General features: G+C 44.8%; 1 protein-coding gene across 1 annotated transcript in view; it reads right to left on the reverse strand.

Moving 5' to 3' along the window:
- Positions 1 to 8,140: 8,140 nt before the first annotated feature.
- The window catches only part of LOC309405394 (cytosolic phospholipase A2 beta-like), a gene marked incomplete at both ends in the record, with an annotated part of 29,099 nt that continues 19,427 nt past the window's right edge, over positions 8,141 to 17,812 (reverse strand). Inside the window, 6 exons of the mRNA XM_082000164.1 lie at positions 8,141 to 8,385; positions 11,370 to 11,556; positions 12,091 to 12,257; positions 15,316 to 15,501; positions 16,069 to 16,173; positions 17,347 to 17,484. Of these exons, the coding sequence (XP_081856290.1) occupies positions 8,141 to 8,385; positions 11,370 to 11,556; positions 12,091 to 12,257; positions 15,316 to 15,501; positions 16,069 to 16,173; positions 17,347 to 17,484 (1,028 nt within the window). The remainder of the gene's footprint in view (positions 8,386 to 11,369; positions 11,557 to 12,090; positions 12,258 to 15,315; positions 15,502 to 16,068; positions 16,174 to 17,346; positions 17,485 to 17,812) is intronic.

The raw sequence follows: 17,812 nt of genomic DNA on the forward strand, positions 1-17,812 counted from the left end.
ACTCCCTTGGCAGACACCTGACTGTCACTCCCAGGAAGAAAGCAAACAAGAGAGCAGTTATTTCCCGATAAAATGAACTTTTCAGAGTTTGCCAGATTCTTACAAGGAAGACATTCTACCTTTCAAAAGTGATTCACACATTCGAAATGCAAAATGCCATGGGATTAAATCAGTGAGTGTAAGCTTGTCTTTCTGCACCTGCCAATGCATCAGTGCAGTTTATGATATTCCACTGTAAATCATTTTCAACAATAAAAAGAAATTGAAATTATCATCAGATCTGGGTGGGCTGTAATTTTGGTGGTTAGAAAGCATGACTTTACTAAGAAAAAGTCACATCTGTAAAATTGTTTTTGCTAAGTTATAAATAGTCAATTTTCAAAGGTAGTTTCTGCAACTGTTTCAGAGGGGTTGCATCTACCACTATAATGGGCAAATAAATAGGTAAACACCTGTTTTGCCATTTGCCAGAGGGATGGGAGGAGGAGGGCTTGAAAAAAGTAGCTTAGGAGCTGGAAGCCTGTCATTATTATATGTAAGCATTTATTGCATTATTGCAAATGTCATTGAAGAATGAGCGGGGTTTGGGTTTCCAGGCACCCACACCCACAGGTAAGCTGGGACTCACCAGGAATTACAGGGGCAATGCCTTAAAACATTTTACGTTGTAGTGTAGGTCTCTCAGTGATTTTCCTAACAGGAGAGAGGTAGTGGCCTTCTCACCTCACCAGCTGGGTGGCCCAGTCCCGGTGCTTTTACCAAGTCTGGCTTCCCAAAGCAGAAGCCTCATGTGCCATGCGATCCCAAACGAGACCTCCAGCCGCCTCCACCGAGCTCCTTTCCCCATCCCCACACCCCTGCACCTCCGGTCCCGTGTCCTTACCTGCACGCTTCAGCCCTGGTGCTGTGCCGCGCGCTGCGGCGGCAGCTCAGCTGGCTCCGGCCACTGCTCCCCGCCAGGCGTAAGCCGCCGTTGCTCAGCGAGGCTCTGCCAGCAATAGCTGCTGGAAGTGCGGCACTTAAGCTGGGATGCACGTGAAACGTTTCGACATTGTTCATCCCAGAGAAGCTTTCCCAGCAGAAACCCCACAGAGGCCGAGGGGAGACGCACACCGTGCTGTGCGGACCTCCCTTGAGACGCGTCGGCAGGAAGGGGGTAGTGGGCTCAAAGATAAAATTACCAGACTTACTTTGACCGTGTATCTTTTGACCATGACAGTGCCGGCTGCCAGGAATCAGCTGGGAACAAACTGAAGCAACGATGTCACGTAGTTTTCTCTCAGGCACTGAGAGCAGTTTGGCTTTCCAGTCTTAACCTGATTGTGCTCCATGCTTGGATACTTAATTTTCTCCTTCTCTCTCCTGCAAATAACTCTCGTATCTTCAGGAACTGGTTTATATCCCGTGAATGTGGCTTATATTTTCTGTTAACAATGTCATTACCATCATTAAAACTGCTGCTTCCATGTGCCCATGGCTCTTTCAAGGTTCTGCCTGGATTTGTCATGCTGCAACATATACTGGTCGGTAGTTTATCACTGCAGACAGTTACAGTTTTAATGCTACTTGTAGTACTCGTATCAATTAATTGGTTGTCAATGCTTGAAGCAGAAAGCTAAATTCCTTGCCCAAGGTATCTTGCTGCCTGAAGAGAATATATTGGCATTAGCATTGAGAGACCTGGCCACATACATAGGATGATACTCTTCCACAGCGGGACTATAATATGAAGCTGCGTGCCGTTTCTGGGAGGGAGGACTCTTGCCTACTTTCTCCCTCCTCTGGTACCAAACAGAAAATCATTCTGAGGCTTTAGGAAAACCCTTGTGTCCCTAAACATGGGGCATTGCAGAGGTGCAGCGGGTTGAATGTTTGTTACACATTTCTGTCAGGGAAATCTGGGATAGACATATGTGACTGCTCCAACCCTGCATTCCCACAAAAAGAAAATTCACGGTACCTGTTCTTCTGGGAGGGTGAAAGCCAGGAGCTGCAGATTTTGTTCTTCCAAGGACCCTGAGCATGTGAAATGAAGAAACTCATGGAGATGTCAAGCACGCAAGTTCATCTGTCCCCCCGTAACCCAAACCAAAACCCTATCTATCTAATATAATTCTATGTTTATGAATATCATGTTTTTCCCCAGAACATCTTTGAATGCCCCAAGCTTTCAAGGGAAGATGTGCAAGCACAGCAGCGAGCTCTGCTGACCACCCCGATGCCCTAATTCCACCCCAGACCCAGCCCTTGCGTGTCCCTGGAGGACTCCACCTGGCACAGGTCAGTCCTGGGGCATGTTACTGGCGTTAGTCACGGCACAGCACCCAAACCAATTAAAAACGCTAATAGGAACAGTTTAGCAGGATTGTTTGTACGCTGTAGGTTAGACAGGTTTGGTTGTTTTGGGAAGTGGAGGTTTTGACCTGAAATGACTGTTACTCTTTCCTTTCCCCACCCCTTTTGCCACTACAAAACCAATTTGTCTATACACCAGGGCTGCTTAAGGTCATTTTTCTCTTGAAAGGTCCTATCTGAATGGGGTGTTAGCGTTGTGCTATACCTGGAAATTGTTAGCAGCTGTGGACAGTAAATTCCTCCTCTCTCTTCAAGAAGGGAAAACTTAGCAATTAGTGTGGTTTTAGAAACGTAGCTCCTCCCCACGGGCAGAGGTGCGACTGCCAGTGCTCTTCCAGGGAGAAGTCCAAGCCGGGAAGAACAGCATGTGGCACAGGGCTGCTGGTGACTTTGTGGTTTCTTTTACTGTGCCTCAGCCTGGATATGCAAGAGGGTTCAGCTGGGATTCTCATCTTCACGTATTTTAAATCCTCATGCCTATAAATAATACAGGGAAGTGGCAGGCATGCCATTAAAGCTGGGCATGTGTTTTTGTGCGGAGACCAAACGCTCTCACACCTGGTGGTCCACCCCCCGCAGTGGCTTTGTAGCAAGCAAGTTTCAGCTCTCTGATTCTGAATTCGTTTTTTTCACCAGTCGGGATGAAGCAGAGCAGATCCAAAAGGGAAAAGAAAGACTCCTGGTGCGTCACAAAATAACCCGCCGACGTTCACCCGAGACACAGACCCAAGTCCTTCCATGCCAGACTTAGCCCAGGCTCCTGAGGCTGATGACGGAGTGACCAGATGAACCCCCCAGCATGGTGTGGGGCCTGTTTAGCCCTTCTTTGCTTAATTATCTGCTGGTGCAACCGTTTGGAGTTCAGGCTCCACTAGGGACAGTACTGTGCAATCATGATGAAGAATATCTTTTTTTTTTCCCCTACTTATCTCTGTTTCTGAGCCAAAGAAAAGTTACCTAGCACGAAGCTGGGGAGAAATGGCATTTTTTTAACCCAGAAGAGTGTAGTGGCTGGGGGCTCTTCCCTGAGAAGTGGAAACTAAAGCTTCAAATCCTTAACTCCTCTGACAAGGACTTCAGCCTCGGTCCTTTTTTAGCCAGCCTGAAGCATGGCTCTTGCTCTTTGCTTCCAGTTTTCTTCTCTGCCTTGACTAATTTTCCAGTGGGAGGGAAGGAAAGTGCATAGCACCAGGTTTACGTAAATACTTCATGGGTACATGTGACATCTAGAGTTTAAATTTGTGTTCAGACTGATTCAGATCAGTCACTCGCATCCAACAAGGTGATGTAATTATTACTTTTTTTTTTCTTTGTACCTCTGCCTGTCACAAAAAATACAGCAAATAAAAGTAAATGGGAAACTGGTGCATTTTCCTTTATTTTTGATCATTTTTAACTGCTTGTACAACAAAAAACCTTTTTTTTTTAACTTAGGTATTTTAAACTCACCATTTAATTGATAACAGTAAAGTTCAGTGAAAGCAGACTACCGTATATATTTAAGTCAAATCACAAGGAGGCACAATAAAGCTGTGCCTTGGCTGTGGCTCAGTACAACTGCCTTCCTGCCCTGCCTTGTGCCATTCCACTGAAGAGGGTTTTACCACAGGAGGTAGATTTTGTCCCACTTTTTTCCAGGCTCTCAATGCCTTTGTAAAGCAGAACATCTTCTCTCTGATTTTTCCACCCGGTCTTGAAACCAGTAACTGCCCTACGAAGTACTCAGCAGGCACCTAGCGTTAAGTAGTGCTAATACAGCTGGGGAAAACGTAGTCTTGTGTTTAAGTGCATAAAGACTTTCATGGGTCTGGTGCTCCTTTGCAATATTTTATTTTTAATTAATATATTATTAAACAGTTAAAAGACACAAGCAAGCAATTCCTATAAAGAGTGGCTAACAGTTATAAGAACAAACTTTTGTTTCCTTTGCGTTTGGCAGCAGATAGCAAGCTCTGTATTTGTGGGGGTTTTCCAGCAGAACGTTCACCTGAGAGCAGTGATCTGGGGTGCATTTCGGATGCGGTTTTTGCACAGGTTGCACACATAATGGCAGAAGAGCAAGGCCCAGTTTATAAGCATGCCATGTGCCTTTTCACACACACCTTTTTATGGTGAGACGCCGAGAGAGACAGCTTTCTCCTCCCAGTGCCTGCTTTTGTTTTCATGCGCTCTGTGCAAACAGCCATTCGACAGCGTGGGGCACGAGGCCCGGCAAGACTGGGGACGAGGGACAAACACACAACCTTTGGGGAACAAACACACGACGCTTCCGTGGTCCGTTCCCTTAAGACTCCACGTGCACCCTAAAGGAAACAAGGAGCAAGGAGCAGACCTGAGCGCAGATCAGCCGTACATCTCCATAGCTTCGTAGGGTTTGGGCTGTGCAAATTAGCATGCTCTGAACCAGAGCCCAGGTGTGCTCTGGGGGACAGCACGTGCCAGCCACCGCTTCCCAACAAGCTGCGTGGATGAGACTGTGCCAGGTGTGGGTCCCCCCACCCTGCAGAGTCCTCCCGCAGCCGCTGCCCTCGCAAATGCCCTCCGGGTCCTCCTGCCACACTCTCAGGCCAGCAACTTACTCCCTCAATCCCATGCTCCAAAAACAAACAAACAAACAAAAACCCAATCAAAACAAACAAACAAAACCCCTCTTACGGGCAATGACACAGTCCTCACATAATTTCAGTCTCTGAAATGCAAAAATATATTTTAAAAAACTATTATCGTTTAAGGCTCCAGGGGGGCCCCCAAGGAGACCAAGGGGCAGATGCCTGTCGCTGCCCCTTGGCTGCAAGACTGGACAGCAGTCCCTGGCCCTACTTCACGTGTTGGCACAACCCCGGGCGACAGTTCCCCTGGCCAAGGGGGAGTCACACCACCTTCCCGCCTCCCCCGCTCTACAACAGCGTTTAACAGTCCCTCAGAAAAGTTAATCTCCCACTGACCGTGGGTTCTCTGAAAACCCCGGGGGTTTTTTGGCTCTTTCACACTTGAGTGGGCGTTTCTGGCCGCACTAGCCGCGCTGCCAACGCACCGAACAGGCCCCAGGTACCGGCCTGTGGAGCGTTCAGGGAGACCCGATTTTCTCAGCGTGGCTGAGCTGTCTCGCTGCTGGGCACGTGCTGCCAAGGTTCACGAGGGTTACGGATCGCTCGCTGTAGCCCGTGAGCAGGGATATCTTTTTGCAGCAGCAGAGCAGAAAAATTAGGCAGATGAGGTAAAACGGTGTTCCCATTTACAGTATGGACGATAGGTAAACGAAAGGCAATTACATAACGTCACTGGTGGTCTTGTTCCTGACGAATCCGCTGTATCTCGGCAGGGGCTGCCCTGAACCTCTGTTCCCGAAAGGCCAGGCCTTCCAGCTTCAGTTAGATATTGGTTCAGTGTCAAAAGAAATCCCAGTCCGTGGCGGAGAACACCAGCGTCCCTCACCCAACTGAGTCCTTCAACCACTGCAGCAGCAACGCTGCCATCAGCTGCTATTACTGGGCTCCCCACAAGCTGCTCAGCCCCCAGCCCTCTCCTCCAGCTCAGCCCTTTGCACCTAGCACAATGCCGGAAGACACCAGCAATAATTCAATGCCGCGAGCGCGCCAGCACAGTGAGGGCACAGAGACGGGCAGCGCGATGGCGTCACTCACTCCTCGTCCATCCTTCCCGCTCCCACTGCCCGGCCGAGGCGAGCAGGGGGTCAACCACTGACAGGCTGTGGGGCCAAGCGCCGGAGCCCAGTTGTTAGGATGCAGCGGGCCACAGGACGTGGGAGCACGCAGCCTCTTCGCAGTCACGCTGGAATCAGATTTTGCTCTGTGCAAGCAGGTTATAGGAAGGGGTTTCTTTACAGGACCAGCCAGAGGAGCATGAAAACAGTGCACGCCCCATACACGCATGTGTACGCAGCCGCCGTGCTTGCGTGCGCATATACCTACACCACGGCATACGGTGCCAGGACGTGCTGCTCTCCTACACGAAGGTAACAGATCCTGCTGGTAGGACCCCCCTTCTGAGACAGCCCCCCACTGCCATCTCACCTTTCGACTCAAAATGGCTCTTTACTTTTTTCTTGCAGCCGGTATGTGATTAGTTCTTATCGTCTCATGGTCTGAATTCAGTTGTACAGTTGCATTCCAGTTAAGACCCTGCAGGTTTTGCGTGGTGTTCCTTAGCTCGGCAAATAAGCATTGTACAAGGAATGTTGCTGAGGCTTATTCCTTGCCACTGCTCGCAGCAGCAGAAGCGTTTAGTGGATGCAGGGTTCAGGCAATGAAGCCTTTTGTAAATGTTCTCCCTCTCAGCTTGAGTACTGTCTGCATATACCAAAAAGGCAGGCCCCTGTTTCTCTTTCTTCACCTTATTTTGGATTTCAAGTAAAACTGATTCTAGATATCAAGTAAATTTCCAACACAGAAGAAATGTATAAGATTTTCCTTGAGGGTCCTGATGAATATGGATTAAATAAGCCAGAAGCAGGTCCAAATCCTTTGGCGTTATGAAGTCTGGAAACTTCTCTGACTTGTGTGGAGTTCTGTTTTGGATTGCTCACCAACCTTCTCTACCATCTTTTTAATATAGTGGAGGGCTATAAAGATGTTCCAAGCTCCTAGTTCAAGGCAATGTCTTTCACTGCACTCCAAAGCAAATGAAAACCAGGAGTCATTTTTCCAAATATTTTCCTCTAGCAAGGAGGTGTGATAAAGAATTTCCTCTTTTTCATTTGAGCTCTATTTTAGTGTAGCAGCTATTAAAAATACCTTGCCTATGATGTTAGAGGTAGAACACTGCAAAGGGAAAAAAATCTTCTGGGTGTGAAAATACCATGGCTATGCACTCCATTAACAAGTTATGTTATTCTACATTCAGTTTACATGAAGGAGCACCAGCTTTTGCCTTGGTCATGATTATTAAATTAAATGTACTTAAGTCTATGGTAGTTGTTCCCCTCAAGTTTCTGGGGTCAAAAGCTTGCTTCAGGCTTTTGACACGTTAACGCATAAAGGCACCACCCGTATAAATCAATATAATCGTTGATACCTTTATGCAGATTTTTCCTCCAGCCAACGTTCGAAAGAACCATACTCGCTCCCTGCAGCTAATGTCCTCTCTCCTTGAAATGTAACTGCCCCCCTCGTGGCAGTCTGGAGCAGCATTTCTGTGCCAAACTCTTGCAGGGGAATGGAAAAAAGGAATAATTTCTAAATCAGCAAGGGGAATCGGCCAGACAAAATGCAATGTCCACGTTGCAGTTTGGCCGTTGTGCACAGATATATAGGACTCTTTGGCCTGACTTCAAAGCTGAGCCCACCAATTCAGTGCAAATTCTAGTTGCTCAGCCTATCTGAAAATCTGGACATTACTGAATGCAAATGGCCAGGACTTGGTTTGTAACAAAGCGTTGAAAAGACACCGACAATGGGCTCAGGATTGAGGGGACAGGCGCATACAAAGAACTACCATCACTATATCACCACCACCATATTCTATAGCATCGAGGAGATCCTGGAAGGTCTCTGCTAACCAGGAACCTAATTTATTAACAATTAAGACCACAGTGTGGGGCTCCTGCAGTCTGAAAACTCGGGGGGGAAGGACATTAAATAAACCCTTTTGAAAGCTAGGAACTTGAACAAGGCAAGATAAGAAATGTACAGGCTTCCTCAGTTTCCTGCAAATAATGTGCACTGTGATGTTGTTGTAATGTGACTGTGACATGTTATAATGTGACTGTGATGTGTTGTAATGTGACTGTTGTAGCCTTCAGTGGGGAACAGTGCAAAAACCCAGCCTAGCGGTATCCAGCTCCAGAGTGGCTGGAGAGATTCCCAGTTCTGCCGCTTCTCCTCCGTTCTATGGCACTCCGGATCGCCTGGAGGAGCAGGTCTTTGTTATTGAGGATGTTGTATTTGCTCAGATTCACGAGTTTGTCAAAATTTTCAGAGGAGTAGATTAGCCTAATGAGGTAATAGGGTGAGCAGTTGTTCTCCAGATTTACTTTGCCTTCTTCCATCTCTGAGAGACAGCGCTTTACCCCTGCAGAGAAAGACAAAAGCCACCACAGTGAGCTGAATCTGGAGCACAAAACACGTGGTGTTGGAGAGGACTGATCTACTTGGCAGAATCCACTGTTAAAAACAGTCTCCAGGAAAGACTGCCCCTGCCCCAACTTGAAAGAGCCATTCCTGGTCAGCTTTCCCACCCGCTTCTCCCTCCCCATCCTGCTAAAGCTCAGCATTGGAAATGCCCCAGCAGGGCTGGCAGGAATCATTACCTCCACCAGGGATTTCAGCAGCCTCATATTTATGGTTCTACAAAATGTTTAGTTACTTTTTTTTTCTCTGTCTTTACCTGTCTCCTTACAGTCTGAACGAAATAAACCCAAACCACAAATATGTTGTGAGATGACCGTCAGTGGGGCTACGAACAGACTGCTGAGATACTCCTTACGATGTCTACCAGAACTGCGTGAAAATGACACATGAATTTTGCTTGAGACATAGCAGGTTTTAGTCTAACCTAGTGGTTTCTGGGCAGTGTGATCTCAGGGTGCTGAGCACAGGCTGTCACTAGAAGTGGCGGTATTAAAAATGTCCAATTTTTACTTCCTTGAGCCTCCCAGTATTCAGAGAGCCGTATTATCTGTGCTGTCCACATCCGGATACAGCTGCATCTGCCTCAAGCACACAAGAGCAGAGTCTATAGTTGCATTGTAAATGGGCACACTTCACAAGCTGATTCTCTTTTCTAGAATTTAAATAGTTAAAAGCAAGAAAAATAAGTACCCACATTCCACAAGGTGTCTCTCAGCCATCTAGAAATGAAAAGCTCCACTGTTAAACTTGAAATCCACGCAAGCAGGTTGCCAAGGTCCCTCCTCCCCCAACCACCCACATCAGTTGCTGGCTGTCAGCTTGATTGATGAACCACCGTCTGCTCAGAGACACGCAGGTGAGCGTCACAGCTCACAGATTTGAGCCTGGAGCGCTGAGAAGCTGCAGTGGGTGCTTTGCTTTGCATAATCTCATCCATCTTTCATTCAGAGAGACTCTAAAACACTTACATGTTTTACCTGCTAGCTAGCCAATGCTCAATGGCCATATCTCACTGCACATTGCCATTTGGACCATCTCCAGCCTCCACCTAACAAGCCTAGTTCCCTCGAGTGGGTATCTCCTCTGTTCATCCATAGAGTTTCTAAATGTTATTTTATTGGTGTGTATCTTACTGCACATATTCTCTGAGCATTGGTGAACATCATAGCAGAAAAGGAGCTTTACTTACTTAACCTGTTTCACTGGTATTCACAACCTTCCCCAAATGTTCCCTCAGAGGCCTCCATTTTGCTGTGGTCCCAGTACCACAATATTATTTTGGGTAAAGCTGGAAGGAAAGTGAATGCTCTGTCTTGCTGTGTTGAGCAGTAGAAAAGGAGAGCAGAGGTTCCCCATGGCCTGATAACTCAAAAGGTGGTGTGTGAGATAACTTCAGCATTCGTTGCTGTAAGAGCTCCAGCACAGAGGAAGGTCTCAAGTTAAGGAAGTCAGACAGCACAGGCACCAAGATACCTCCTGTCTGATTTTTGCAGAGTATCCCACAAGATAGAAAAACCTAGTCTATACTGAGGATCTCTTGTTCTAGCATGGCCTTTGCTACTTCATGCCTGCATTCAAAGACAACACCTGAGGACAGACCCCACTTCCCAGGCCCTGCTGGGCCCCCCACACAGAACCAACCCAGCTGCATATGGCCCCATAGCAAAGCCATGCCTGTTGTTGAATCCCCTGGAAAAAGGGAGGAAGGATATGATCTATGATATCTGGGAAACTTACGGTCCTGCTGTCTGTTAATCATATGCACAGGGCTGCCAAACTCATGTACAAAGCTCTTTAGCATGCACAGGACAAAGTCCGTCTCTATGAGCTAATACAGGCTTTCCCTTGTGTACACCACAGACTAACAGAGCTTTTCTGGCAGCTCTTTCTATTCACTGCCTTTTAGTAAAGGAAATAACCTCCTTCTCCCACGGTGCTGTACCTACACCTTGGCTAGGCCAAGGTAGGACAATCAGTAACTTTTATGCTTCTTACCCTTATGCCAACTAAACATTGCATGCCCTCCACGTCCTACTATTTATTTTTCTGAACATGTTCACACCAGAATTACTTGACCCAGCTGTTAGCAGCCACGTGCCCATTCCTTCTGGTCTAAGTCTTGGGCCACAAACATCATTCTTCTTATTGCTGGAGAGACTTGCTAATTCTCTCCATCTAGATAGTGCTTGGCACAAAGGCATGAGAGTATGGGAGATGTAATCAGTGCCAAGCCTGCTTGCCTACTGCTAGGCCTTAAATTGATAGGGAGAAGTTGAGGGAAGAAGCAGTTGGCAGATTTTCTCTGTCTCTTCCAGATTGAGGAGGAATTCTGGCCCTACCTTTTCCCGAACATCTCACCATTATAAGTGCTGCCTTCTCTGGTATGCCTTGCAGTGTGAGTTGTGGCTTAAAGCCTTGTTCTGTCCTGTGTCTTACTCAACATCAGTGAGTCTGCTGTGGTTTGCTAACCTACCACTTGAGCAGGACATGGAGGCTAATCAGTAGAGACATGGGGACCTGCCTCAGCTACCTCTGTTGCATCATGTTTTACTGGATAAGAGATACAGCTTCACTCTGTACCCAGGGAACATAATCCTGGTTTTGTTGAGAAGGTTAACATTCCTAGGTTAACAGGAAAAGAGTTAACACCTCCTTCTCCTCTGCCATGGTGGAAACTCATGCACTTTGAGCTGAATGCAGTAACCTGAATCTGGCCTGTCAGATGTGTGGGTATGCTCATTCATAGCCCAGTGGAAGAGACAAACATGTATGTCCATGATGGGTAGAAGACAGGATGGTCTCACTCATACAAGGGCTGTGCCCTCGCTTAAAATTGTTGCTACAAAGGACAAATAAGATCCATGCTGTGGAAAGACAAATGGCCCAAATTCAACTAAAAAGTATAGCTTTGTTGACTGAACTTACCAGGCTCCTTGAATTCCTTAAAGGTGTCATTCACCAGGGGGAAATGGATTACTATGGGTGCTCTGGGGTCCTCTGCATCCGAAAACACGTAACATTCCTTTGGGTTCTTCTCTTCTTCTTTACTTAGCTCCACTTTGGGGAATGGGATTTTTTGTATCTTGCAATATTTGTATGTCATCTCTAATTGCTGTGGACACAGAATGTCATTGCCTTATAGCTAACACTAAGACAAGAATAAGGTTTACTGAGGTATCATAGAAATACTATGGCAACTTAATTCAGTCCCAAGAATCACTCTGCAGTGACTGTGTAGTCCAAAGTAGTCACAGTATAATCCTACCTTTTGCCACATCTCACCATAAGTCAGAAGATGCTTCTTATCACCCTTTTTTATAGATAGAGAGAATGACCAAAAGCCACATTTGGAATTTGTCACGAGGACAGACCAGGAGAGACCAAGGCCATGTCTCCAGCAACCAATTGTTATTGCAATTCCCTGAGCAACCTAGGAAGTGTATGTTGCAATCCACTATAGAGGAAAGAGCCTAACAGTTTCTATAGTTCCAGTCCTGAAGGAAGTTTCTTTCCTCCTCCAAGATATGGTGACTGGTTTGCTCTTGAGTTTGCTCTTGATCAAGACTTAGACAGCCACTTACTTAAAAGTTTTAATAATACGAGTTTTACCAGGGCTGGAAGGAGCAGAGCATGTTAATCTTCTCACCTTGAACACATTCCCCAAACCATAATCAAGTGAGATAATAACATCTACATTCCTCTCTGGCTTGAAAAGTGCTGCACCACTGGTGTTGATGAAATAGCCAACATCTATCAGGCAAAGATATTTCTGCAGCGGTGTCAGATTGTTAGGGAAAGAGTCCAGCACAGTGTCTGAAAAACATTTTGAATATAGTTAGTGCTGCATTGGTAGGTAAGGAGGAGTCAGTAATTCTGACTGTGCTACATGTTAAGGGCAGCCCTTTGGTTGCCCTCAAGACCAGGCTCACCTCCCCCCATAAGGCGAGCCCACAAACATGGCCTCAGGAGCATGCCCTCCAAACTGCATGTCTGAGCACCTCTGGCCTGCTACCACACGCGCCCAGGCACACTCCCAAAGGCTGGCCATGAGACTCCACTGGCCTCACAGCTGCTCTGGGGAGTGATTTTTCACAGAATACAGACTTTAGCGGATTTTTTTTTTTCCCCTAAGAACTGGGAAAAATGCAAACAACAAAAACAATTTCAGAGTGTAGCAACAAATCTAACAAATGCAGTACATCACTGCACTTTTGCATTGCTCTTTTTTTGCTTTTACATTCTGAGGATTAGACTCCTCTCCCAGTGTGAAAAATCTGACTTCAACCTGCTTTCAGTGATGTCTCATATAAATTATCTTAGCCATGCTGAAAAAAACCACCACATCATGGACACACCATCCCCTACCAACAGCTTAAAATATTGCTTTAATATTTTTTAACATACCCTCACATCAACACCAAAAGGAGCCAAAAGGGGATTATACCAACTGGCAAGTTGAGATCTAAAGCCAATTTCTGATAGCTAGACTCTTATTTCTCTGCTAGCAACCCCACCAGCCTGCCCTGTAGACAATCAGTCCACTATTGTTCCCCTGGAATAAGAAACATTTTGCCATGATTTTAAATATCAAAATAATGGTTTAAGAGTGTTCCTCAAGTTCAAAAAATGAGGAAGCAAAGTCCAGAGCAGACTTCTTGAGTCTTAAATCATTTGTGCTTAGGTATTTTAAGAAACTGTTGATCACAGAAATACTGCAGGTAAGTTCCAGCCTTTCACTTCTTTTGATCCCTCTGCCTCCTTGGCCTCATTCTGTAGTGTTGATTTAAACTGCACAGAATAACTCCGGCTTGTTCCATAGCCTGGAATGTTTGACAGCAGCTCAAAGTAATAACTCATATTTTTTCCATTCCCTCACTGTCAGGTCTTTACAAAATTATTTGCTTATTTTAGCATTCATGGCTGCTGGGAATTCACAGATTCTGCTGTAATGAGAGACATTTGCTTGCAGTCCCTCACAGAAGAAACAGAGCATACTTTTTAGTTTTATTTGGCCTGCTGAGTATTTTTAGTTGAAATTCTGTTACCCCCATTTTCTTATCATGGAGATGGAACTGTGCAGCATTTATTCATGGCTGGGTATGTGAACTGGAAGTAGACATTCCCTGGGGACAGTCTCATCTTCCATCCCACACCCAAAAAGGGACTTTAAAGAAGTCCTGCCTCAGGAATTCCCTTGAAAGCATGAATCCTACTGTAAATGCATTACACTAATTCCTGGCTATGAGTTCTCAAATTTCTCACCGTGAAAATTAGGCTTTTCACCTGGCATTTATAGTCTTGTTTTAATGTGTCAGATAACCTGAGCTGCAGGGACCTTTAAAACACAGCTACATTCTGAAGACTTCACCTACTACAAGACTATAATTTCTGCTCACAGAGCTGGTATCTCCTCTTGTTCCTAGAGATGGATCCAAACTTGGTTTTGGCTTGTTCTCATGCAGGCAGCCAAAAGAGGATAGAAAATCTTCTAATTTTTCCCACTCCAGATTTTCAGTTTCCCTTTTCCCACTACAGACTTCATGGTTTCCACTTGTTTTACTTTATTTGTAGAATATCTACCCGAGGTAGTCTTTGGCGTCCCTATGCTCTTTTCCTCCAAATCCTCCTTGAAATCTGCTTCTACCCATTTGCCTTTACAAAATTGCTAGTCAGCAAATACAAGGAAAAATCTTTTTTTAACATTTACTGACTGACAACTTTATCCTTCAGCCACCTTCTTAAGCTACTCGCTTGCTCCTTCTCTCCCCCATCCTTTTTATGCTACTCGTTTTCTCCTTCTCTCACTGGTTTTCTCCAAACAGACTCTTTCAGGACATGGAGTTTTTGTTTACTGAATATTTTGAAAGCAATTAGCAACTGTGGGTTCTAATCCACAGAAAATCTCCACCATCTCTTGCCATTGTCACCAAACCATATAGCAATGGCAGCCAGGGACAAAAAGTGTTGTAACTTGCATGAAACAGGGGAGAGAAAACACAAGTTGCCAAAGAGAAGGACTCAAAGGAGGCAGAGAACACATGTTTTCTTGCTAAAGTCAAATTAACCTTAGTAATGTGGGGTCCTCCCATATGGCTACCTGCTCATGGAATAAATGAGGACGCTGGGGTTACAGGAAGGTTTCTGATGCACAAAACCTCAGCTCCATCATCTTGCTATCATTTCATAGATCGTTTCATAGATTTTGAGGTAAAGCTATCATGACTGTTTACTTTGCCTGCCTACAGAGCGCAGGCCATAGAAAACTGCTGTTCAATTTATACATTATACATATACATATACATTATACATATATGCATCCTGTTTGTTTAATATATACAGTCTAAACCTATGTGGCTTTAAGTTTCTGTTGTTGGATCTTGGTATTTCTGTTTCTGAAGCGTTCTTTAACCCTTCAGAAAGATCTCTCTTTAGAGATCTCTGGATGGATAAATCATCAGGCAGAATTAGCACACATATGGGCAACTACATGCTTGCAGCCCATCCTTTCCTTCATCTGATCCTCATAGTAACTTGCTATTTTATGTTTCCAGTGTTACCTTTGTTTCTTGACCTCAAAAGATTCTACCCCTTCTGAACCTTTTGACTACTGTACCTATGCAGAGTGACAAACTTACTGTAGAAGAGCATGCTCTGACACAAATTACAGATATCTTCAGGAGGTGAAAGACTGGCCCATGGACTAGTTCATTTTAACCTGTTACCCTAAAGAAACAGACACCATGAACATAGTTCCATCTCAGCAGATTTCCAAACCCTGAGAAAATATCTTTAAAAATGAGATTTCCAAAGTCTAGAAAAAAAAATCTGAGATGTTACCTGCACACTGCAGCTAACTCTTTGTTGCAGTTACCTTTCCATTCAATAAATTTTTTCTGATGGATATAGTCCTTATGAAATTCTAAGCCTCTCAGGAAGTTATGAGACTTTCCCAGTAGTGGACGCTTGGTCATAATGTCCTGAAACATTTCATACAACTTCCCTGACAAACAAGATGGAGGCTCGATGACAGTGACATCATCCTCAGGGGAATGTTTTTCTGAAATAGAGAAGGAACTGTGAGAAAAAACATCAGTAATCTGTTCTGCCAGGCACCTTTACTGGCTAGCTGCCCTTGCTGTCTTCCTGTGGGTCCCTCCCCTCCCTGTTCCTTGCAGTTTGCTTGAAAACATATGCACATGACCAACCCCATTTAAACAAAGAGATACTTGGTTTTATTCAAAGCAAGCACAGCTTTTGTCTTTTATTCTTTCAAATGACACACTGGCTTTGTACTTTTGCCTACAAGTAAAAGCCACCCTTCTCATTTGCAGTCATGTAACAGACCGTGAGCAAATTTTAAATTAAAACATTTGTAACTAGCATGAAGTGTGCCTCTGGGTTAACAATAAAATAAAATAAGATGAAAACATCACATAGTGACCATTCTGATACAGGTGAAAATCATGCTGGAAGATCCACAGTGACGCAACACGACATGCAGCAATTTAGGGAGAACATGTGAGAGATTATTCACAAACAGTAGCAATAAGGTATCTTTCTTAATCCTCTCCTGAATAGGAAGCACTGCCTGGTCAAAAACAATTACTGATTTTGAAACTCTTACCTATATCTACCATATCTTTGGCCCATCGTTCCCAGAATTCATTTGAATTTGAGGACCAGTACAAGCCATCCAGCAAATTCCTAGTAAAGATGTTTGTCCAAAGACCTGCAAGTCAAACCACATGGGAAAAATACTGCACCACCACACGTCAACCACTGACTATTACAAGTATCTGTGCTACATATTATTGGCCCACGTGAACTGACCCTGTCATGACACAGCTTAAGCAGCAGGTCTCACAGAGTCCTAACATAATGGTGTCAGCACTTCAGTGCTCTTTCTCAAGAATAACTACACACAGACCATTCACTGTAGAGTAACAAAGTAACATGCATCAGTCACCCAGGTGATGTTTTAAGAGTGTTTACTGTGTACTTGTGAAAGAAAGCATGCTTTGAAAGCATAGTGAAGCCATATAAACATAAGGCCCTTCTTTAAACTGATTTATTCTTTAAATTGATCTAAGACACATTTTTTCCTTTTAGACATGTTTTGTTTCTGTGGAGTTGAACTGGTCCAGGATCAAAATAGAATTGACTCCATATGCGAGTCTGCTTTTGGAAAAGAGAATACTATCCTTTGTCATTAAGACCCAGGCCAGGTACTCACGAGGAACAAACTCAATCTCTAGCAGACTTCACAGTGAGAGAAATATAGTTTTTGTCTCCACCAGACCCTTGGTTTTGGTATCAAAAGCTAAAATTCTGACAAGGATTTAAAATCTGTCTGAGGCAGATGGATTACTCTGTCTGACTGCTTTTCACCTTTTCTTTGCCTTTAGAGGTAGAACTGCCAGCCAAAGCAGTTGTTGTCCTTCCTTCATCCTTATGGGCAGGGATGATTAGTGACACCATTCTCAACCCACAAGGCTCAGATGGTTCTCACCTTTGTGGGGTTTTCTAGATGAGTTACATTTTATTTTCAGCTCCTTCCAATTCTACCCCAGCAATGCATTGCCTAGAAGTATAGTTGGTGAAGTTGAAGAGTTGATGACTGATTAGGGAAGAAAAGCTTGTTATTTCCTCAACTTGCCTTCTCCATTTTCTTGTTTGGTTCAGAAGATGTGAAGGGGAACCATGCTGCAATTTTCCCAAATCTGCCCAGGTTAAAAGGGAGGATAGGAGGAAAGAAGCAGAAGTGTACAAAAGGGATGAAAAGCCCATTGACTCAAGACCTAGAGCAGACCTGCTGGCAAGGAGTGTTGTACACAGACCAGTGGCTAGCTAGTACTATGCTTTCTACCATGCTGTGATTAACTATATTGCACTGCTAGGTCACCTTCCAGATAGCAGATTCGAGATTCTGGCAGCTTCTTCACTCGCCTTCCCATGAAGAACTCACTGTCAAAATATTCTGAACGAATGGAGGCTCCATATTTTGGTATGGCCACCTCGTAAGGAGAGAACTCCGCCCACTCTACAAAAGAATTGACATATGGCATGTTTACTGTAATCAAAATAAGAAAACAAAACCTTCCCCCATGGTTAAAGCTACCCACAAGCTCCATTGGTCTTGCTTGTCTCAGCAGCTCTGTACTATCAGTAGCTTTGTATTGCAAACTGCCTAGTTCCATACAACTGAGAGATGATTTGCATACAAAAGGAACTAGTTTTTTCACCTCAGAAAGAGATTAACATTAGCTTCAAAAGCTTAGATTTATATTTCTGTATAAAGATTCTGGAATCCCACTTGCCCCTCTAAATCAAGAGCATCAGATGCACAACATGCAAGTATGATCCAACCT

The sequence above is a fragment of the Phaethon aethereus genome, assembly GCF_964289735.1.
Source record: "Phaethon aethereus genome assembly, chromosome: 5".
NCBI classification, from domain to species: domain Eukaryota; kingdom Metazoa; phylum Chordata; class Aves; order Phaethontiformes; family Phaethontidae; genus Phaethon; species Phaethon aethereus.